This window comes from Hippoglossus stenolepis, chromosome 2 (genome assembly GCF_022539355.2).
Source record: "Hippoglossus stenolepis isolate QCI-W04-F060 chromosome 2, HSTE1.2, whole genome shotgun sequence".
Classification (NCBI taxonomy): Eukaryota; Metazoa; Chordata; class Actinopteri; order Pleuronectiformes; family Pleuronectidae; genus Hippoglossus; species Hippoglossus stenolepis.
The window spans coordinates 13,616,865-13,641,513 of NC_061484.1; the positions used below are offsets into that span (position 1 = coordinate 13,616,865).

The window sequence follows — 24,649 nt, forward strand, 5'->3', positions numbered from 1 at the left end:
ACCTTCAACTTTGGTGTCACACACACACACACACACACACACACTAACATGTTTTCTCAGTGTTGTCTACTGAGAGCAACATCTTCACCTGCAGTGACACATGACCACATGATTGGTTTGTGACATACACACACACAAGGAACATAATCATAGACTCATGTAATCACCTGTTTCCACATCAGCCTTTGATTGCAGCAAGGGGATTGCAATCTATATTGGCAACGTTTCTCCTACACACACACACACACACACACACACACAGCTCAACACAATCTTTTACACACAAGCACTCATATGCACCGAAACACCCGAACATATACAGCAAAGCTTGAAGCAGCTGACAGGCCGCAGTTATCATCCAAGGCAGGGTCCATAAGGGAGCCGCAAGGTATCATGGATCATGGATCATGGAGAGAGAGAGAGAGAGAGAGAGAGAGAGAGAGAGAGAGAGAGAGGGGGAGAGAGAGAGAGAGAGGGAGAGAGAGAGAGAGAGGGGGGATGACTCAGAGATTAAAGAAGGAAGAGGAAAAAATCCAACACCCCTGTCAGAGATAATAAAATTCTCAGATGAAGAGCCACATTGGAGAGAGGGAGCATTAGAGATGCATGGGGAGAGAGACAGATAGAGATAGGGAGAGATGCGGAAGCAAGGTGAAAGGAGAAGTAAGTCATGGGCAGCTCGTCAGAGAGAGAGAGAGAGAGAGAGAGGAACAAAAAATGGGAGAGAGGGAGAGGAGAGATTAAGGGAGCGAAGAAGGAAGGAAGGAGGAGAAGGCTAGAAAAGATCAGGCAAAGTTGGATGGAAAGATTAAGAGTTTAAAGGAGATTTAGGAATGGGGAGGGTATACGTTTTCTGAGGAAACGTGTGTGTGCATGTGTGTTTGTTTGTGTGTGTGCGTGCGTGATTTAAATTGAAAAAGAGAGAGGGGCAACTATACAATGGATAATAAGAACGGAAAAAACAGTTCTTCCGGATGAAAAATTAATTCACAGATGAGCAATTTCACATAAACACAGACGCACACACACTGCATATGCATCCTGTGCTAATAAAGCCTGCTCCTGCTCGCTCCCCAGGCATCAGGTGGTCTGCTTTTTTCCCCCCTTCGTCAGCAACTCCTGATCTCATTGCACTAAATCAAGAACAATAAGAATCGGCATTGGTTGTGAAGGGCAAAGTCCAGGGAACTAAAAACGCACACACACACACCGATGGAAACACACTTGAGACCACAAACACAAACACATGCACGAACACGAAAATGCATGTGGTTGGATTTGGGTGTGTAAACAGATACTTGGGCAGATGATCATTATGCTCTCACGCACGGTGCAGATCAGATAAATCCACTCTGCAACCTGCCACTGGCACTCAGGCAGGAATGAAACAGAGGCAGAGTGCCAGTCAAGTGATACAGCGGGCAGACGCCTGTGGAGCGAACACATGCATGTGGATGTATGTGTAGGAACAAACACTTACACTGGCAAATCATCTGGAGTCGAGTGTATGTGTGGAAGTGCCATCTCACATCCCAGTGCACACATACACACAAACAACATATTTAAAGGGATAGTTCACCCAGAAATGAAGGTTCACTCATTATCTACTCATCCCTATGCCGATGGGTGGGCGGGTGAAGTGTTTGAGTCCACAAAACACTTTTGGAGTTTCAGGGGTAAACAGTGTAGCTGATTAGTGACCTATCTTCAGACGTAATAAAACAACAGCAAAAAACATAACATGTCCCCATACTGCTCGTGTGGTTTCATCAAAGTGTCTGGAAGCCCCGACATTCATATTCGACTCGAAACGAGGTCATTTAAACCAAGTTTTAAGTCTAAAAGTCCACCAGAGGTGGCTAAGCTAGCGGACGTTAGCATTTCCGACAGTATCTGAATGCACCTCGTCGGAAGGTATCCACAGACATTTACACATAAATTACCAACAGAGCTGGTAAAAACATAACTTTTTCACCATCCAAACATGAGCGAAAAGACCCCAAATGACCACTGTAAGCGGACTTAGTGGAGCTGTGCTGTGATGGTTACACAACTGTTCCTGGTCTCTCTTTCGTTAACCTAACAAAGATGGAAAGATTCTCAGAATCTGTCTGATGGTCTATGACATGTAGAGGACATGTCATAGACCACCATACATCTGCTAAAATCTCTCCATCAGACAAATGGAGCAGCAACACAATGTGGAAGGAGCTGTTGGAGCAGTGTCTGTAGGCACTGATACTGTAGGCATCCACAGACAGAACTGCCAGTGCATTTTATAACTGCCTTTTCTTGAGTTCAGTTATTCTCTGAAATTTTCTGCACAAACCCGAGATAGAGTGAGAGGGTTAAGAGCGATCATGCATAAAGGAAAAGGTTACAGTAACACAAAGACGGGGAAAAAACGTGAAAGGCAAAGAAAAGACGGCAATCTATTTATTAGTGAAACCAACACCTTTCTTTGCTCAACCTAATTTCAAGGCTGACTGCCCTAAGATGGCCCAATTTTCTCGCGGAGATGGCGCAGAGATGTCAGGTGTACTGACATCAGTTTGAGCCAGGCTTTGACAGCACGTCGCTTTTTAAGCCATTAGGTGGAGGAGACGGTGACAGCGTTATGGAGCCAAATGTTTTGGGTTCTCGCGTTAACTATTAACAACTCCAAAGACGCCTTGTGAGGTGGAGACACCAAACCCAATTATGCTCGACTTGGCTCGCATCTCTTTTCAATGACAGTGGAGATAACAAAGGCTCTGATACATATCTAACGAGCAACTTGCTACAGGAAAATGTGGATAATAAGAGCTTTCTGACCCCATTTTTAGCAGCGCTTGGCACAGACTGTTGATAAATTGGTTTCTCTGGTTTAATTGTCATTTAACTTACTGACGCCCAGATAAAGTTAAATCTTCTAATGGGCAGATAAAGAACAAAGACTTGACAATGACTGGGTACAAACACGAAGCTGTAATGCTCATAGCGAATCACTAATAGAAGTCAAAAGAAGATAGTTTGTGAAAAGCAGGCCAGAATGTGAGAACACTATCCCTTGGATTTGATCGCCTAACTTCAAAGTTTTACGGTGATGTAACTACTGATCCTGACTACTGGTTATTTTAATGTTTGACTGCATACTTTCCAAACATCTAAAGTGATGACTATGTGCTTGCTCTGCAGGTGCTGCACACTGATTTATCTGTAGTGGTCATGCAACACTGCACTGAGAACCAATTAAGAACCATTATGTGGTTCATGGTCTTTCAAGCCACCCATTTGTCCTAAACCCAGAATGTAATTCATTCGTTCAGCTTCAACCACAGTATCTATGATGTCAGTTACTCCACTTTTATTGGTATCTTACTTGCCTGTACAACAAATGTGCCATATTGTATATGAAATACTCCCTCATAAGATAGGCATGTACATTTTGGATAAATTTAATGGGAGAGTATCCAAAATAAGGCGAATGCAGTCACAGCACAACCCATCCAACACACCGATCTGCATTGTAGAGATTAACAGAGTTGCAGTGAGCAAAATTTCCATGGTTATCAGTATTATCTTGGTTTTGATAAATGTGCTGAAATTGTTGTAGAGAAAAACCATTAGTCAGAATAACCATTCTCATTTTCCTTCATTCTGAAGTCCCCACATCATGCATTGGGCTAAAACATTATCTTGCCTTGTGTTGCCACGATTTTATTTATGCAAGTTTTGCAGACAAGTTGGAGAACTCCTGTAAAACTAGATGGCAATAAAAATATCGCAGCACACCAACAGACAGTACTAGGCTGAAAAATCTCCTGAGTGCTGTCACCATCTTCAACCATGTTTCCATCAATGCAAAAAACAACAACCCACATTTACATTAAGCTGCATCTGCTTGTCTATAAGACAGTATCTACTGGGCCAAAATCATATCAAGATAAAAACTTATAAATTAGTGATGATTGTTACAATAAATGTCACATTTTTATTTCTATATGACAGATTTTTGCTCATGTACGAAGGTTGTGGTTTTAAACTCTTCTTAATTGGCAAAGAATGACAAACAGTTGTTAAACAGCAAAACATTTTACTAATCTTCTGTTGAACAATTATGTTTTATACCTCCTCACATTGCTTACACAATGCATAAGCAATATATGATAACAATATGATCAAAATGTGTTTACCTACATCGATAATGTTGTGTGAGAGGTTAAAAGCAAGGTAATCACATAAGGTTCTGTTGATAATCAAACTTCCAATTACTGTTATTGTTGCTGTTGATTGAATAGAATTTTTTAATTTTTTTTATGTGATAAAGCTTTTTTTTGGTCATTTTTGCATTATGCTTTTTAAAATTTGGTAATATTGAGCTTGGCATGCTTAAAGCAAGGTTTCCCAGATTATCAAATTCAGGCAGTATTTTCTTTTTTGGCACAAAAACACTAAAAGCTGTGTCATGTCTCCTCTGAGAATAATATCTACATTCTTTCGGTCCAGAAAGGTATAATATGTCGATCTAATACAGTACAACCGATATTGGAATAGGTTGTGGAAGTCAAAATTGCCTAAAATGTCCAAGATTACCCAAATTCACCCTATCTCTTCTTAGATAGTTTAATATCATTATCGCTTGCTCAGTAAATTTTGCCAGTTCTTTTACTTTTTGCAAGCCAATAATAGCCTGGTTTATAGATTGGGACAAGAATGTAATGGGGCCAACAGATAGACAGACGGATCACATTGAATAATGATGGTGTCTGTCGTGTAAAGCCAGATGTGTTTCTACATGATATTACATTTAATGCATCTTCTCCTCTGTTCTTTTCTTTATTCCCTTCTCCGCCCGCCTCAGGCACATCCTCCTAAAAAATAAAGCCCGGTGAAGGAAAGGAGAATGATGAATGGCTGATATTGTCGGTTTTACTGGAGCTTGGCTCATCATGTCCCTGGGCCTTGACGCCTATTCAGAGCTGGAACTCTCCTCCCCTGCTTCCATCCCATGCACAGTAAGAGGAGATTGAAAAGCCCTCAGCGCCTGGATCTGGAATGAGGAAACACACACACTCCCATGCAACACACACACACACACTTCATCTCAGACACATCCCCTTTCTGTACCTGTCCATCAAGCGTTTCTTTTTTCTTTTTTTTATCTTTGTTCACCCAGAGGCAACAGTTTGGACCCTGCAGCTGGTAGAGGCTGACATCCCTGAGCTCCTTTTTCTAGTCCGACAACAGAAGATGGAAACCCTCCGCTTCTCTCTCAGTCACTCTAGACAAAGCGATTTAATGGGCCAAAATTACAAAGAGACTAGTTTCTCCGAAGAGACATAGACTCCACTCTGTTTTCGTCAGACCACATTCACGCTTGTACTCATTTCACATGTCCCGTAACCTGATAACGAGACATGACTGATTATACTTAGGCCCGGTTCAGACCTGGTATCAACATCTGCCTCCGGTGATCCAATCACAAGTGGACAGGTTTAAGTACAGGTGTGAATGCTCCCATAATTCGTTGAGTACACATTTGAGACGCACACACGCAGTCAAGTAAATGAGTGTTGGTTGCACAAATCATTGTTTCCATAGACTACTTGTACTTGTAAATCAGGATTAGCACACACCCAGCAAGATGTTAGAAACCTACCACAATGCCACACTTTACAAGTTCAGTCCCCAAAAAATCCACCTTTTTTCACAGCCGCCATTTGACAAGAAATAATAACAAACAGGTTGCTACTATCACTGATTAAGATTCCTGAACAGAATTAGAAATGGAATGAATGTGAAGAGTATGACCTGTGTTTACCTACTATGGCATGTCAAAATGGCTGCTGTGAAAAAGGACCATTAAAGGTTAGCAGTGACAGCCAGCTGGGATCAGATAAACGTTTAGCGGCATCTGTGTGACCGTGTGTTGAAATTGCCTGAACCACTTTTCTTTCTGTCTCAGGTGACAGGAGGAATGACAGGTAATTTCAGAGTAACTCTAGGCGCCATTATCACAGGGGACAGACCAGTGTACAGCCACAGATGTATCACTGATACAGTTAAACATGGGAGCAGTAATGATTGCATATGTGATGGATGAATTTACATCTTTTTAACAACTGATTTTATCAAATGCTAAATAGAAAGGACTTAATATTATGTGTTACACCCGTGCTTCTTCCTGTTGTGGGAAGTGAAAATATCATATAAAGATGGACGACTCCTCTCAGCTTCCTTCCACAATCTAGAAATCATGGCAAAATGTTCCAGATATGAACGTAGCCATCTTGTGCATTCGGAGCCAAAGTCTGCACAGTAGTGATCAGGGGATGGAGCCGCTGTTGCGATGGTCCTCCTTAATCAGCTGTCAATCATCATCAATTAACTAATTAAAACCACACTTACGAGTAAAATTAGCACTTAGACATATACCAATGTAATAGGAATTATCTAAAATGACAGGAACCATTCTTGAGAAAAATGTGTTTGACGTTTACTTTGACTTTTTAGTTTGGTCCATGTTCCATCTACCAACAACACCCCCCCGGTGGGGGTATGACCTATACTACAGCCACCCACCAGGTGGAAATTGAGAATCTTTGACTTCACTTTTGGGGTTGTGTCATGTCGTCCATCTTTATATAGAGACCCTGTTTCAAACTATGACCCAGCTCTTCCTTATGTTATAAAACTACCGTCATGTTTAAGGCCGTGAAAACTCAATTATACAAGACTAAATGCACCAGTACACACAGACATACAGAATAATGTGCTAAATCAGCGAAAGAAGCACAAGCAGCCGCTTGTCCTATTTATGTTTCCAAGACCCAGTTGTGTCATGCAGACCAATTAGAGGTAATGCCATGCAGAGATATGAGTCAAAGCAACACCAATGACAAAAGATAGTCACCCTCTGGGCCACTAGTGTTTTTTCCCCCTCAGTGCTTCAAATCTGAGACAAAGGAAACAGCACATCATTACAATGTGTGCACTCTGGTGTGTGTGTGTGTGTGTCTGTAAGGAGTTCGGAGTCAGGGGTGATGAAATGCTGTAAAAATCTGGGAAGTTCATAACAAGCACAATAAGCTTGGGGGTAACACAAAATAAAGAGATTCAGAAAGGAGTCGGATGAATGAATAGAGATAGAAAGAAACAAAAGGTGAGGAGACACAAGGTAAGAGAGGAGGGGAGGTTGTTTTCAGTTTGTTTCTGCCATCTCACACACTTTAAGCAGAGAAAATGATGCCAACCGAGCATACTACTCATTTGCACGCTCTAGTTTTTAACAAAGAGACATGCTGACACTCCTTCCCACGTACCAACACACACAGAGCTGATAAATGTTAATGCGCTACAGTTTTGCCTACAATAAGGAGCTACCCCTCCAGTCTCCTAAAAGAGTTTCACACACCTCAGCACGTTCTCTTGAATAAAGGGATCGGATACACACTCCTTACATAACCCAAAGGTTAGATATTTTTAATAGGAGAAGCTTCTCCGCTGCATTTACGGCCACGTGTATGATAACGTTTCGTCAGCTGCTTTGCAAATTGTTTCCCTCCTCACTTACACAACAAAGCCAGAAGGAACAGAAAGGCCTTTAACTTATGAAAACTATAGGAGAAAACCAGCTGTGTCAGGAAAGTGAGAACAGCCTAATTGTGTGGGAGAGGCAAGGGAGGCATGATTGGGGTTTTAAAGAGGATTCGTGTGCGCTGCTATCTGCTTGGGTTAGGTATAATACGGTGGCTTGAAGCCAGCCTGTCGGAGAGCAGGAGGTGAACTGAGGTCACTGACTCCAGTCTCCCTACAAGCTTCACTTCAATGATGGTGGAAGATGAGGGAGTGAAGTTGATTGTGGGTGATGGATTGAGAAGAGACATAAGGAGACTGCGAGAGAGAGAGATACCTGAGCACAGAGATACATAGAGCGAGACTTTTCATGGGCTTAGAGATATGTAACAATTCTACATTGAAATGTCAAAAAACAACTACACCTATGTTATATATTTTGTTGACTTGCTTACTTACATTTTCAAAAATGTTTCCAACAATGTTCAAACCCAGAGGAATCCCAGTTTTATTCAAGGTAACAGGATGTTTGTTTTTGCTCGCCTATATAATACACTGCTAGCCAGTTACCCGGGTAATGGATCACAACCATTATATTTTTCTGCGTAACGTGAATAAAACTTTATTATATAACAACATGATCCCACGCTGCTTTACAACATCATCAAACAAGGTATTTTTTGTTGTTGTTGTTGTGTGATTGAGAGACCCCTAGCAGCTCTATTACATTATATATGTTTAACAGAAACACACTGAAATAAAACAGTGGAAAAATAGTAGAATACACCTTATAAATTAATTTAAAAAATCACAACGACCCGTTACATCCACACACTTAATCTGCATGGTGCAGTTGTAGAATTTCAGACAGAAAAAACATGTTTTCTTAGTCAAACTTGTGCAGAGTCCACAGCTCTAAATTCAAAGTCTTTGACACATGTTATGTAACAAGGTCATCTGGTCCACTGATATTGAGAAACAGATGAAAGTGAGAGATGAAAATCAAATTACCTGGAGACCCTGTTAGAAAACATAAAAGAGAAGGAAGAAACAAATTAAAAGACGGTGAAGAGATGCAGCGATGGTCAAACTACAGCTCCCACAAGGCAGAGAGGAGAGTATAGAGGAGAAACAAGTGTGGCGCCGAGAGAATCTGAAGACCCATCCAGAGACACATCCGATTTTATGGGGCGTTACGTAACCTCTGTAGAACGCTCTTTTTGCATAAATCTCTTGGGTTATGCAAGCCATCTCTGGGCCAAAGCCTCAGATTTATAGCAATGAGCTTATGATGGAAACTAGCATTAGTTCCTTTACAGGATGCTGCAGCCGCTGTAGTATATACACACACATACATGGATTCACAGGAGCATACAGAGACTTTCTCTTCCTGTAAAACACTCTCTCTCACACAAGTCATACAGACCAATAGGTAGATTAAGTCCACACATAAGCAGGGCCGCTCTACTGATGTGGCTAAAGGCCCAAAGGTAGCACCTACTTGCCCTGCTTTGACACTAGAGGCAGTACAGGCTTCTGATACTGCTGCATATCCAAATGGAATAAGAGCCAAACCTCTCTGCACAGAACATAGAACCTAGATACAGTGTGTCAGTTCAGTGTAAAGGCTACAGTGTCAACAGTAAACCTGAAATCATTGCACTAGATAAAACACAAGCCTATTCACCCGCTTACCACTGCTGTGAGAAAGAGCTTAAAGCAGTGCAGGGATTTAACTCTGGGAAAGACAGACTAATGCTCTTTGAGATTTGCTTATTATGTGAATGGTTCAGTGGTTTGACTGATAGAAGGAGGAGGCAGCACAGAAGGGAGAGCAATACCACTGAGGAAGCAAAACTGAGATATAAGGGAAATGTGGCTGGTAATGTACACAGGCAAATACAGACTTTTCCTGACAGCCTACAAGTGCAATGTCTGGAACAGGTTGATGTTCCGACCCATGAGTGTTAAGGATTATAACTACATGATTACCACATCAGTACTCGGCACTGATGGGTCGGACTGCACTGTGAAAACTATATTGACAACACTATTGCAGCAGGTAAACATATAACTCTTATTTCATTTCTTTAGTGATCAACTATAGCCCAGATTCTGATCTCCATGGCAACTGACCCATTACCTTTACAGTCGGGATGAGACTGTGAAACTTGACACCTCGAGTTTGAGGAAGTGATGGAATGGGAGAGTGTAGGAAGGGAGCAAACATTTCAAAACCACGAGAAGTCACTTTTGAAAATAGCTTATAGCAAAAAGTACTGGAAAACAAAGTGGCTCCAAGGTATATAAACATCATTGAAAAAACTTCAATAAACACCTTTTGTCATATACTAAAATAAAAGCAAGTAAAACGCAGGCTTGTAATAAATGAATGGCAACATGAACAGCATTGACACAGGACTGTTTAATTAACGTTTGCATCCTTCAGTGGACAAAGACAAATGTGGAGAAACACAGTGTTTAGATATAAATCAGATTAATTTCACACTATTTTCAACAGAAACTGTGATGTAATTTTGTCCAGTTTCTGATTTGTCTTTCCAATTTTGCTTTTCACACATCACATCTGTTTACTGACGCATTATGTCACATTTACTGCCTTTGGTTATAAAGTAACATACACTGAGATTATAAGATGCACGTCCAAACACCTGCACTTATAGTTTTTTATGAAGGCCAACAACACACGTTTCTCCAGCAAAGCAGCAATTTTATCACATTTAGAGGTTGCATCTTTAGATCCAGGTTCAATTTACGGTATGATAATACACTGCAGTATTTTTTATCCTGTGCCAGGGTCTGTCACTGTTCAGTTTAATTTCCTATATGTCTCCTTACAGTCGGGACAGGATCGGACAAAAAGCTGCTGCTCATCCACCTTCACAATGACTGGTGCAGCTTTCAGTCATCTGGACCCTGCAGCCTGTGACGTATGGCCCCCTCAGCTCTGTCTGTTCTCCCTCTCACACTAATACATCTCAGATGCCTTTTCAATCTAATTGGCACTGAACTCAGCTCGTCGAGCTCGCTCGGTTAGCCCACATTGTGAGGAGTGCACACTCAGCAAAGACAGGGAGATGCAAAAATCCGTATTGAATTAACTGGTGTGTGTGTGTGTGTGTGTGTGTGTGTGTGTGTGTGTGTGTGTGTGTGTGTGTGTGTGTGGGCAAGTAAGTGGTGTGAGTAAAATTTCCGCTTTGTGAATAAATGAAGGAATGAATGAGTCCTAAATTAGAAAAAAGAGATGAGCCTTCACAAAAAAAGAATACACTGCATAGAGCCATTATTTGCATATTTGAATAACAAGACTCCGGCCCCAACTCCACAGATGCCAACTCAGCACTTTCCTGTTCTCCCCTTTTCTTCCTAGTCGGCTTCTCCACACACGTTTTCACCTGCGCAGTGACAGCACTGAGAGTGAGACATGTCTACACTGTCACAGAAAAATGGTGAACATAAGTGTATGATTGCCTGTGTCAGTATGTCCTGCAGACCACAAGACAGCAATTCATCACATTAATTTAGAAAATGCACAAAAAATGAAATCTCTATGAATAAATACCTTTTTATCACCAACGGTAGAATTCAGATAATTTAGTTTTATACTTCATTATGTTGCATCCCAAGTTACAGTTTCAGTCTTTATGCTCTCGTCTATTATCACTTTCAGCCGTTGTCTATGAACAGAACATTAATGAGTCTCTGTGTGTTCTGTTTATGCTTCTCTACTGAATAGTGTCCAGCCACCTGACCACAGCTGACAGGAATCTATACAAGGTGTATGTTATATACACAAAGAAGCAGACCCTCAGTGGCCAATTAAAGCTACCCTCGGCTCTCTCCTTAGCCAATCACAACTCTCAGTTGTGGCCATGAAGCCACTGTATTGCAGTCTGCACCACACACATGACCCCCTCCGCCCACACACACCACTGTGGAGGAGTTGCGGAGTTGCGGAGTTGCGGAGGTGGATGGACTCTCTGCACTTCTTGTTCAGTTGTGTTCTCATGTTGCCCTGAGGAAAGTGAAGCTGCCTGGTTTTATCCGTCTCTCCACCTGTCTGTCTTTAGGGTAAAACATATTTCATATCTCCTCTGTCTTTGTCTTGTTGCACATTCTTAAGGATGGGAAGAAAGGATGAATTACATTATGTCTACAGAATTGGATAAGATTGAGAACAATTTCACAAGAGAAAGTAAAAAGAGAAAGAAACTACGGAGCCTGATGAACAAATAAAAGCATCAGTGTAAAAGTACAAATAATTGATGTATTTCACAGCAATTATCTGGAGGTTTTAAGAATGTTAACATATTTTCACTTGAATCAATTCAATGGAATCTGCCAGTACGCCTCTTTACTTCCATCACACTGAAGGACAATACCTTGACCTCAATGCACAATACATCAGCATCAGCAGCTACAATGTGATGATTTGAGGGACACTGTGTGAAATAATTGTGAGACATTCAAAGTGTTGACTCTGTTGCTGCCTTTCCAACTTGTCTCAAAACTTACTTTTATTGAAGGGCTTTTCTTAACAGCTATCAGAGATCTGTGGCTTTGGGCTTTCTTCTTATTTTTATAACGTTTTTTTATCTTTTATTTTCTTTCATTGTGAGTTCTGTTGATCGTGTTTTCAATGTTCTCACCCTTGGAAAGCATTTGTGCTTGTTTTGCTTTCATGCCTCGTATATCAAATTTTTTTTTCTTTTATTGATAATTTTTCTCTTTTTGTCCTATAATGCTGGTTATGTTTTCAAACTTCTCACCTTTGGAAAGCATTTTGATCTATTTGCTTGAGAAGTCTCAATAAACTACAATTACCACCGTGCAGTGTCAAGCCTCAGCCAACCAGTAAAGTTACACTTTATATCCCTGTCTGTCCAGACTCATGTGTAGTGAAGTGTAATGATAGGTGTGACGTCACAATAACCTTGACCTTTGACCTTGAAAAAATGTGGCTTTGATTGTTACTAGAGCAGTAGCACAATAAAATAATAATAATAATTATTATTATTATTATTTTTTTTATCATTACCATCAAATGTGGATGAAACTATGTAGCATGATAGCACTAAAAAGAAAGTATCTACCTGTAAGTTGCATATGTTTGCCCATTTTACCATTGATGGTTTAACTGAATGGATCCTTTCTAGGACTTCATGCTACATTTATAACATTTATAACATCAGGTCTAGTGTGAAATGTAAGCCTAACCCTAGCTATACATTTTTTTTATATCATTAATAATAAAGCCCACATCATTTTTGTTAGGTTAAGGGTTAGAAAATCTTTGTAACAGGAAAACTTAGTTCAAGCCTTTTTTGTCTTATTGATAATAGCAACGAAAATAAATTAAATGCGTGAGAAGAATATAAGTGACGCATCAACAGAAATGATTGGACACACTGCATAAACCGTCTTTGTTCCACTTTCCCGCAGCAAACCATGTGGAAAGAATGATATCAGGAGGCAAAGCTGTTGTGCTATTTGGCACACAAGTGTTTTTAAAAGGACTGAGTCATGATTCAAATGCAGTTTGAAGAAAGATTGCACTGTTTCACCAAGTAATCCAAAGCTAAAGGCCATTTTCCCCTCCAAAGCCATTCCATGTTGGTGAGGGGAAGAAAAATTATTCTTCATGATTGTACGTTAGATTTTGCTGCACAGTCGCCGGAGAAAACATCACAGCCGGGGTTTGTGAGAGAAACCGGTTTTAAAATGTGGGCCCCAAGATACTACGGTGACAAGCACGCACTGAAAATGATCCTGCCATCCATTTCAAATCTGACAGATGAACTCGAGCCTTTGTGCGAGTCCCTGCCATCTCTAAACTCATTCTTTAAGTATAAAATTCCTCTAGATTTTCCCGCTCTCTCCTGGTCCCTGCAGACGTGTTATATGTCTACAAAATGACTGCCAGAGGCTGCGAGTCAATACAATACTGCTGCTATGATTTGTGAGAGTTGTCTCAGGAAATGGTCGGCGTAAAATGCCGCGTGCAGTGCGGGGTCTCTGCAGACATCATTATATTGATCTATACGCTATGGTGGTGTCATCGCAGTGATCAGTGATGGCAGAAAGACAAAGACTATTGGCACAATCAAGACTGAACAAAGATGTTGCCTATCTACCGTACAATTCCCTCGCACTCATACCTATTCATAATTCTGCTGTTCAACATTAGCCATCCATCTTCAGCCTGACGGCCTGTGTGATTTATTCAGTCTAAGCCATGAAGTAGATATTGCGTAGCCTGGACAGAACAAGCCTGAGGGATCTTTCCCAACAGGACAGATTTACATCCATCCACCCCCCTCAGTATGTGTGTGTGTGTGTGTGTGTGTGTGTGTGTGTGTGTGTTGGCTCTACAGCTGTATCCGTCAGCAGAAACATGTAAGCGTGCTGACGCAGGAGATGAAAAGACACACCAACGCAGTCACACTGACAGATGCTGTGGAGTGCATCAATATGGGATCAATATGGCGACAAATATATCAACGGGACCTCGAGGCCTCCTGCCTAATCTCTGCAGTAAGTGGGGATGAAGTGAAATTAGATCACAATGCTCTCTTACACATTCTGAAACAGAATCTGTGGGAGCACAAGAGCACAATCGTCCCATTATGGGAGGATTGTAAATGGTCACGGGTTTGTTGACAAAGCTGTCATCAGGGGCTGTAAATAACACAGGGTGATGTTAGAAAGGTAGCACACTTGTAGCCTTGATCCTGCGAATCAATAAAACACAAACTATTCGAGGCAAACATGTTTCTTTAACTGAATATATCAGATTTTGCCTGAATTTCTTTGAAATTTAGCAGGATTAGGCAAAAGCTACTTAACCGATTACCATGACATTTTGAAAGAAGGGTGGAGCATGTCCCAAAGAAGCACCCATACAATTTGAGTGCATATTGGGATAAGGTTCATCTTAAGCTCATTTCTGATGGCGGTTTATTCTGGTTTTCAGCAGTTAATCCTTTATCATCAACAATTTTAATAATAACTGTTACTATCACAGCCCTGGTGTTTGAAGTTTTTACAATAACAAGTGACATTCATTAGTTTCTCTTTTCTACAGAGAAACAAAGACTGGTTCGCTGTAAAGGGTTCGTTTGATGACTGCAAAAAGACACCATATCTCATATCACTTAATTAAAGCCTACAAACACAAACAAGTCAAATCAGCAGCTAAATGTTAACATCCATGAATCCATCTATACCTAACAGTTGAACCTGTTAGGTGCATTTAGCAGACAGTGACTCACCCCTGCAGCTCCTTGACAGACATGGAGATCTTCAGGTTATGTCCCAGGACGTGGAGAGCTGTGAGGATGTCAGCCCACTGGACCATCTCTCCCAACGGACCCCCCTTCAGCACCTTGGGGCTGAAGACATCTCCAGACTCCTCCGTCAGGAAGCCGACATGGACCAGGATCTAGAGAAAGACAGGGACATAATGTATTGTGGCTGTCTCAGATGTAATGTCTATGGACTCTCTAGATGAGAGCTATACAGACATTTCTGTGAACTAAATAATATACCCCTGAAAAAACTTGAATATACTTAAAAGATAGTAGTTATCCTTCTGTCTCATTCCTATAGTTTTGGCCATGATTTATTGTACTTACTTAAACAAACGTTTTGTCACAACAGATATGTAGACAGATTCCTAGACATATAGGAATATCAGAGTCTGGGAATTACTCGCACTCCCCCACAATTGATGATAAGCAAACTATAGAGAAGACAGTAGGTTTCCATAGTCTTTCCCATTAAATTTACACAATTTACAAGCGACATGTCTGGCTGATACTCGCAATGTTTTTTTTTAAGTCCATTTAATTCAATCTGATTCATGTTATGTTATTTATATCCGGTGTGTGTGTGAGCAAAGTTAAGCCCCTTGAAAGTTAAGCTTCAGCCGTTCAAACTGTTTTAATGAGTTTGAGGATTAAAATCATTAGAATTTCAGACTCTTCCAAAAAGAAATTATGGAAACTGAAAACTAATTCTTTGAAATCCTCAATGACTCATCCCCCCATGCCCCAATGGAATAGCATGCACATGTAGAAATCCATCATAATGGACTGTACTGTAAAACTCATCTCCTATGAACCATATGTCTATAAAGATAACTGCTAGTAGTTCCCTGACAACCAAAAGGGAAAATCCCTTCTGTTTTAGAAAAGTATAAAATATGTGAAGGAATTTATTGCAGTGAATTTGTTGCATTATTTTACAAATCTGCATTTTACAGGCTATACAGTCCTGTCACACGTGCGCCTGGCAACTGCATAATTAGAGCAGCCCACCGAGAAATGAGCAACACATTGCTTTTCACAGCGGATTAGACAGAGCCATGTCCAAACCTTGCTCTGCTGAGTAATCCTGATTAGCTAACGCAGCATGAACACCTCCCGCTGCTTTGGCTGGCAAACGGAGCCCGCAACTCTCATCATGCAACATGCCTAATGAGCTCAGGGTCAACTTTGTGGAATTGGCCGTAAAGGTTTGATGGCGGCTTCTCGCCTTGTAGCTCTCTCTCTCTCTGCGAGTATGTCAGTGTATGTGTCTCCTGAGTCTGTACCTGCACAACTGAGGTAATGATGAGAAGCTTCCGAGAGCTTTTACTGCAATGTGCTCTCTTATGAGCCCTCACAGGACACAAAACAAACAGCGCCCCCACATATCACATATTTGATGATCCTGAAATCCAGTCGGACGGAAACAGAGACAAAACCGCGGTAACCCCTCTGGAACAGTGTTTTATATTGTTACATTTGCCGCAACTGTTTTAAGAGGTTGTGTACACTGCCCTATACATGCAGTACAAATGCTTATTCCACTGATGTCCCATGGTTAATATGTGTGTAAAACGTTGGACAATGGTGTGTGTGAAGCAGAGTGAAACTCCAGTGAGACTCCAGCTGGCGTAAAAAAAAAAAAAAGATTTAATGAGCCTGCTCTATTAACTTCTGCTTCATAAAAAAAGATAAGTGAAATTTAATTACAGTTTGGGTGGCAGATGGCAAGAGTGAGAATTCATGAAACCAATACTACTGACGCTCTTGACTTAGCGGTGATGGCAGTGGTGAGGGTGTATCGCACAAACACTGGCCAACATGCAAAAGTCGAGACAGAGGGAGCCAACAACGACACATGGATATGAGAAATATCAAGTTATATTATGGCAGCAGAGCTGAATAACTGTGGACTTAATTCTATAAAACTGGCATTCACACAAACAAATGCAAAGTTAAAGGCAGGGAGGTATGAACGCTTTGCAAAATGTGGTAACTTTCGCCCATAATCTAAACTGCTAAAGAGGGATTTCACTTTCTCTCCAACAGTGAGTGTTTATCTCAATTAGCTAATGTCAAATCTGTTGTATTTGGTAGTACAATTAGAATGGAGTTCACTTAAAACATATCAGGAGAAGTAACCTTTATATCACAGAGTAGAGATCGATAGCTTGAGTGAAGAGGGGGGAGAAACTAGCGTGGGCTGATCGCACTGCTTTTGCCCTTGCAGATCACTGGTACACACTCTCAACGCCAACTCAATCTCACATATTTGCCTGTGCTTTCGCTTGAAAACCATCGGCTGCGAAAGCCACACAATGGGAAGTGAGCAACAGAGAGACTAACTCTGAAGCTTAAGCTGTACTTCCTCATGAACTCCTGTATGACGGCCTGCTGCCTCCCCCAGGAAACCGATCACACACACTAGAGTGGAGCTCTTTATGCCGTGGACTTACGGCACTCCCAGATGGTGTTTGTGCGTGTGTGCCGATTGAATTTTTGTTCATTTGTATTTGTTTCAGAGCAACACAGACACACATCAGTGAGCTCCAGTCAGACCCCTGTGTGTGTTTGGGCATGTTTGCGTGTGTTCAGCGTGGATGCCCACACACTCGCCCTGAGCTCGGGGGAGATTCTCAACCGGATCTGAAGCTGCTCGCCACTGTCAATGTCCCGTGGGAATCGAACACAAAGACCTGCCAAACCCATGGAGACGGGCCGAGAAGTACGATAACAACACACTCACGCTCAAACCTTTCGCTCACCTTCACAACGTCCCATCTGCCTGCTTGTGTGTTCAACTTTAATGGCACAAATCAAGGTCTTTTCCTCGCTGCTCTGAAACATGTTTCCTGATTACATATCTGGGAGAGGCTGTTGAAAAGTTAATCTTGTTTCATGTCTTTCATGTGCTGATGATAGAAATGTTTTATGTACTGTGACACAGATGTGTGTCTCAGAAAAAAAAACCTTGGAAAGTCCTTGGTGCTTACATACGAGAGCAGGGGAGTTGAAGTGGCTCTTAAGGATGTGGTACCACTTATGCGCTGCTCTGCTCCACTCATCACTAACAGGCTAACCACACAAGAATGCTAATGCCTGTCTCAGCATCCGTAAGCGATTTGAATGTGCTTGAGTGTGTGTGTGTGTGTGTGCGTGACCCAGTTCACTCATGCACTGTGGCCCTTGTGAAGGTCGCAGCTGTTTGATGGAAGTCCACGGGTGGCAACACAAGCTGGCACTGCCAGCCATCAATACTCTACCCTTAATTTCACCTTCTCTCTTATCCCCCTCTACAGAGTCCTCTCCCTTCTTTCTTTCCCCTCACGTCTTTCCTTCTACCCTTATTGCCATATTCCTCCAACCGCTTTCCTTCTAACTTTCACATGAACTCTGGAGGATATCCGCACAGTAGGGCTCTAACTTTCTCTGAAGTTTGTCCTTTACATATGAACAACGCAGCAGGAGTTTCTCCAGGTCAGACACATTCAAAATAACATAGAGATCTCTGGATTGTTCAAGTGAGGGGTGGCGCAGCATGCAGGACGTAGCTTATTAATTACTGCTGTGGAGATCACGCGTCTCCCTTATCACCAAATTCTCTGTTGACATCTTCATCAGTGTCTTCTACCTTGCATGTTAGAAACGCCATCAAGATGTACACTCCCTCGTAGTGAATCCTCCAGAAAGAGGGCATTATCCAGAGCTTTTACCAGGGATCCGGCAGGAGAAACTCCAGAGAATATCCACAGCTTCTCACTCTGACATTTTCATTCTTACATAAAGCCCCTTTGGAGAATGTCAGGAGATTATCAAGAGTAAAGTCCATGTCTGAACACAGCTAAACACTCTCTCTCTCTGTCTCACACACACGCTTCCACACTTCACCTTCTATTCCATTTGTCTCCTCCAATATCTGCATCTCATCAGTCAGAGGTCAATGAACTCTCCCATGCTGACAAACACACTGACAGCTCAGTGCACACTAAGCAGGCACAGATGTACACAAAGGCACTTGCCACAGATTGCCACAACAGCTAAATGAAATGTAATGTAACAGGGGGTTAAGGTCGCTGTCTTTGAGTCTGCTCTGCTGTCTCTAAAAAACCTTTTCATTATGCCACAGCTTAGGTGAATATGTCTCCTTGATAAGGCGGAAAGGAGAGAACAGCAGTCTGTTTCATAATAGCTACGTTAAAGTGGTTGAACGGGCTCTTTGATTAAGTTTGATAACAACAATGGAGAAAAAGAGTTTTCAGAAACTGCTTTGAAGTCAAGTGCACAAAGGGTTGATTGTGTTCTCTCTGAATTTCTCAATCACTGAGGAAATTGACAGATTAGCTGCGAAATAAAAGAGATTTCCAAGAATATTTAACATAGGCTTCATCTTCACTCCGCAAAATCTCTCCGACGTCCGTCAAACGTCTCGAATATATTCGTAGAAAATGTCTTCTGCTTCAACTCGAGCTTCAGAGTTCCCTGTCCTTGAGTCTGCCGCTGACGGCTGAAAAGAATCCTCTTGCTTTTTCTCTCATTTTCCTCTCCCTGTCGATCCTTTCTCTCTTTATACTCAGGCCTCTGCTCGAATGATTTATTTGTTCTGTGAGTAAACCTCTAACTCCACTTGCAATCAAAGAAAAAGATAAACAAGGACACAGAACCGAATCAACAGAGCCTTATTGGAACTGCAAAGACTGCACACTGAGGCAGAATGCTGAAGTTGCTATTGAAAGTGGGGATTTGAGGTCAGAGTTAATTAAATTCAAACAGCGCTTATTTTAAAGTTTAAATTAAATCCTCCGCTGAGGGACGAAGGTAAATTTGACTGGAAGAGACGGAGATTTAATTTTCAACTCAGAAATAGTTTTAAATGAAATAAAAAATGGGGCTCTGCCCTTAGCTTTGGTTGCAGTGATATCCTAGCAGCAGTATTAGCACACACACACACAAAAAAACAGACATAGGAACACATTTTTACTTCCGTTGCTAATTATTGTGATAAACAGCTTTTGACAGGCGAGGCCATCTCTTACTAACACCAGGACATCTGTTGTTGAGATAGCAGCAGTAGCTTCGGTGGCATATATTCTGTTCAAGCAGCCACACAAACCGTGATCGAGGATAACAAATCCCCTCTGTGCACAGCAAGAAAGGAGAACATCAATCACAGTGACGGAGGACTATTTCCACCCTTGTTAACTTATTTTAAAGAGAGATGGAGGCAGAGGAAAACATTTTAGAGAGACGAGGCAGCATGTGTGCTTGATCTGCCTTCTTGCATTACCTGGTATATTGATCATTGTTTCTCAACTAAAGGATTATGAGTCTATTCATTGCAGAAAAGACATTTCACAGGTAAGGCAAAAAGTTTGCAAGACTCTAAGAAGTTTTAATCACATCGTGCTTTCGCTGGCATTTGGAAAAGTAAGCCTTTAAATTACAGCCTTACATTTTGCTTTGTTTTTAACCAATTTCTAATGAAATATCCACAGGAAAACTGGCCCAGTCTGGTCTTTGTTGCTTACTCATCTCCACTGTGCCTCACGACTCCCCTATCTCCCTCCATCAATCCTTTCCTAATCCATATTCTACAGTATCCTTCCCCACTTCTCTTGTTCTTCTCCCTCTGGCACTGGCACATGCTTGGCATCCTCTTCCGCCTTTTCATTTATCTGTTTCTTTCCTCCTTTCTTTCTTTCTTTCTGTCTTTCTTTCCTACCTTCCTTACTTACATGGTAACAACCACAAATTAGCCGCGCATATGCCAAAAAGCTTTAGATGCAAACAAAATGAGGTTTACCTAATGTTGGATTCAATTTTGAATTTACCGTACACAGCTTTGGAAACCATTTTTAAAAGGGAAAGACACATTGAAAGACATCAACTACAGCGGAAGAATGCAGACTGCAGCGATGGATGACAACCTATCATTACCTCTTCTATCTTTTTTCTCCTAATAGATCTTATCATTCAAATTGAGAACCTTCAAGAAGCATCTGAGTAAAGCTTTTTGTGCCTAACTACTTCAGTGGAAAACTGTTTTTGCCATAACTATTATCTTTGAAAGGAAAAGCTTTCTGGAATCACCCATTTCACTGTGAGACATTGGTAGATCATTTAGAGTCCCATTATTTATTTTTTCTTTGCAAGTTGAATTTGTTTTTCATGTTTCACAGCTTTTCTCAGCTGCACTTTTAGCCATGACAAAAAAAGTTATTATGGTACCTGACTAAAACATGCATCCACTATCATCTATCCATCAGTACTTTGTCTTCATCTCTCTTCAGTTTCTCTCACCTTCTTCTGGTCCCTCCATCTCTGCTCCAGCTTAGCATCCAGGCGGTTGGCGGCCGTCGCCCACTGCTGTGCGAGGCGGCGGATTCGGCGCCTCATGAAGCTGAGGGACTCCTTTCCTGTCCCAACCTGGTCCAGAAGTACAGAGAGGTCTGTACGGAAAGCAGCCTGGTTGGGAGAAGGAGGATATTTGAACAGATTATTATGGTTTCCAGAGGATGAATCCTCCTGACTTTGTTGATCCATTCACTTTTCTCTTAACGCCAGCACGAGGTTGTAATTGGTGTGTCAACAGCGGTTGGACAGATTCCCATGTAATTGTCTTCGTGTTGTCTTGTGGTTCAGTTTACCTATCTAACTTTTGGGTTTTCTTAACAAAACAACCTTTGAGAAATATTTATATGACGTGTATAGTATTTTCCCTGTATAGTTCGGTCCATGTCCCCTCAACTAACATGTAGGAGGCGGTACTCTAACCAGCCACCAGGGGGCAATCAAGATGCTTTGGCTTTACTTTTGTGGAGCAGTCACGTCGTCCATCTTTAAATCCCACATTTCTGGTATTGTGACATCTCTTATACAAACCACTTTAAACTCTCTGTGTGTGTGTGTGTGTGTGTGTGTGTGTGTGTGTGTGTGTGTGTGTGTGTGTGTGTGTGTGTGTGTGTGTGTGTGTGTGTGTGTGTGTGTGTGTGTGTGTGTGTGTGTGTGTGTGTGTGTGTGTGTGTGTGTGCAGTTAAGACATTGCTTATTCCGTCCATCCAAATCCAAAACACATCATTATGCACGGACTCTGCCCCAGAGTGCAGCCTCGGTTGTACTGTGTCATCACAGTGAGGAACAAAGAAGGTAATATCAAAATATAGGCCATACAATTCTCCTGTGATTGACTGTTAAATTAAGTATGATGACTTTAAGTGGTTCTTTCAAGGCAAGGACAACTGAGGAAAAGTCACAGCATGAACTTTTAATGTATCCACATCAAGGAAACAACTTCAGAACAGACTAATATGCTTCTAAACTCTACTAAATTATAAACAGGCTATCAGCACACACTGTGTTGGTGTGTGTTGGTTTGTGTATAAGGAATTAAAGGTTTGCACTGATCCATGACCTCCATGGGCAGAAGATAAGGATGAGAAGGATCAGGCCTGTTTTAATTGGTTGAGAGTGAACAAGGTCAGATGAAGGTTAGCTATTATATAGCCGCGAGGGCCAACTGCTTATGCTCATATTACTTAACAGCATCTCCTGAGCAAAACAACCCACATCCCCCTGCTTTTGATTGGTACTGCAGAAATTGTGATGACTACTATTTATTAATTTGTCTGTGCTTTTCAGGCTGTCTAAAGAGGAAGGTAGAAATGCAACAATTGAGGGAAAATACTAGAGTGAAAAGACATTGCTGATTTTATATGTGGTTTATTTGTCTTCAACAAATATTCTACAGTAAATTAAATGAGAGAGTAGTTACAGACTAAATGGAAAATGATGTGAACAGGACGAAACACAGTAATGGTTACTAGTAATTATTAATTACATTTGTTTGGCCTAATTTCTACCTTCACAATAATTTAAGAGTGAAGTACCTCAAAAGAAAATGTAACTTGCTTTCATGGGTATTAACTGGGTAGAGTCAGTATCCAGGTTAAGTGAAGTAAAGGCCAAGAACAGATCAATATACTCTCAATCGGGCCTCCAGCTGTCCTGGTGACAGATACTAACATATAAACAGGGCCAAATATGCTCTGTCATATCTCCTTGTGAAACTGCTACCACTGAATACAGGTTGTGTTTTCATACGGCAGCGCGGCATCAAATCACCGTCTGGAGTGAATCAAAGACTGTCAGGCCCAATCCTGCACATCCTCACAGCTGTAGAGAAATTTGCTCAGTGATTGGCAATGATGTGATCAAACCCAGATTTAATTCTCGCTGTAGACTCGACGGAGTTCTAGATTTACAACTCAAACAAGTTTTAAAGTCTGAAAACTGTGTTTTTTTACTTTAATTAAGACACAGAGAGAGATACTCTCATACACTGTATCTGTGTTTGTGCTGGCACCATTGAAATCCCTTGAACTATTGCTAACACTGCCCCCTACAATTTCCGGTGGTACTTCTTACTTGTGTCTGTTTTTGTCGTATCCATAAGCTTCCAGAAGACGTGCACAAATACTGACAAAATGAACATAGAGACAGGACAGAAGGCTCCATGTCCGTATCTAACATTGAGCATTAAAATGATATTGATTGACTGCTCAGAAGACTCTTTTCTACTCTATCTAACACCTTTCACTCACCTGGTCTGATTCTAAATAGATCTACATACGTTCTCACATGTCCATAGTTGTTGTCTTTTGCTGTCTGGTGATATTCACAGAGACTCACCTGTCTCTTGGGGGCTTTTGGCAGCTGTGCATGTTGTGTGGGGGGGCTGCTGTTGTTCCTCCAGGCCAGTGGGGGGCAGAACCACTCCACCTCGCTTAGGTAGATGAGGAAGGAGCAGTCTGAACCGTCAACGCCATAGAAGGCATAGCAAGGGTCTGACGTCCAACGGGCACGCATCCACTGTTCACAAATACACATCCACACACACACACACACATAAACAAACAAACAAACAAACAAACAAACAAACAAGCAGATGTTCTCCATCAAAGTGGTTCCAGAACATTTGCTACCAGGTCATGGAAAAAATTGTCATTTAAGCTCCAGTGAGAAACATTTTGAAACCCACAGCCCAACTTTACTCGAATAAAAATAAACAGATTGACACTTACATCTACTTTCCCAGGACACTCTGGGAAGCGTGGGTCTCTTGGCACGTCACACTGGCTTGACGTCCCATCTCTGATTGCTGAAAAAACACAGGGAGGGATTTTTTTTAATCTTCAGTTATAAACCATTCATTTATTTTTTGTCAGCTGGAGATCTACTAGAAGACGGCTTGCAAAACACCAGGATCAACTTCCACTTTTATTAAATCCAACTATAAACGATCAGTCGATCATTGGCATATTTTTGTGATTGAAATACAAATCCTATGAGTTTGCTCCACCCACATTTACTGCTGCTTCATTAGTCTACAGGCTCACAAGCTTAGCTCACTGAAATCTCTTCTAATGTGAATATTTATTCTCCAGTGAAACTAATGATTCCAACAGCAATGAGCCAGTGTAACATTATCAATCAGCTCATTGACCAACATATGGTGCGTGTCAAATCCCCTTTAAAATGGAAGTTTGAATCAATTAACTTTCACAAAATGACCATCGACAAACGTTTGACCAACAGGCTACCCCCTCAGGACTGTATCAATCACATTAACCACTTTTCTCGACTCGTTTGTGGGCATTTTATGGCAAGATTCACCTTCTCGGTTAACATCATCATTTCCAGTGTATGCCGGTGCCCATAAATCACTGTGCATTGCACTACATCTGCTCTACTGCGGTGCATGCTATTCA

At 41.4% G+C, this 24,649-nt stretch overlaps 1 protein-coding gene across 3 annotated transcripts in view; it reads right to left on the reverse strand.

Annotated features, from left to right (window-relative positions):
* Window positions 1-24,649, reverse strand: part of LOC118100950 (alpha-1,6-mannosylglycoprotein 6-beta-N-acetylglucosaminyltransferase B) — a 113,042-nt gene that overhangs the window by 38,083 nt on the left and 50,310 nt on the right. For all 3 annotated transcript variants that reach the window (XM_035146512.2, XM_035146504.2, XM_035146522.2), the window contains 4 exons: window positions 23,963-24,039; window positions 23,571-23,750; window positions 21,183-21,347; window positions 14,850-15,019 (listed from right to left, as the gene is read on the reverse strand). In XM_035146512.2, the coding sequence (XP_035002403.1) occupies window positions 14,850-15,019; window positions 21,183-21,347; window positions 23,571-23,750; window positions 23,963-24,039 (592 nt within the window). The remainder of the gene's footprint in view (window positions 1-14,849; window positions 15,020-21,182; window positions 21,348-23,570; window positions 23,751-23,962; window positions 24,040-24,649) is intronic.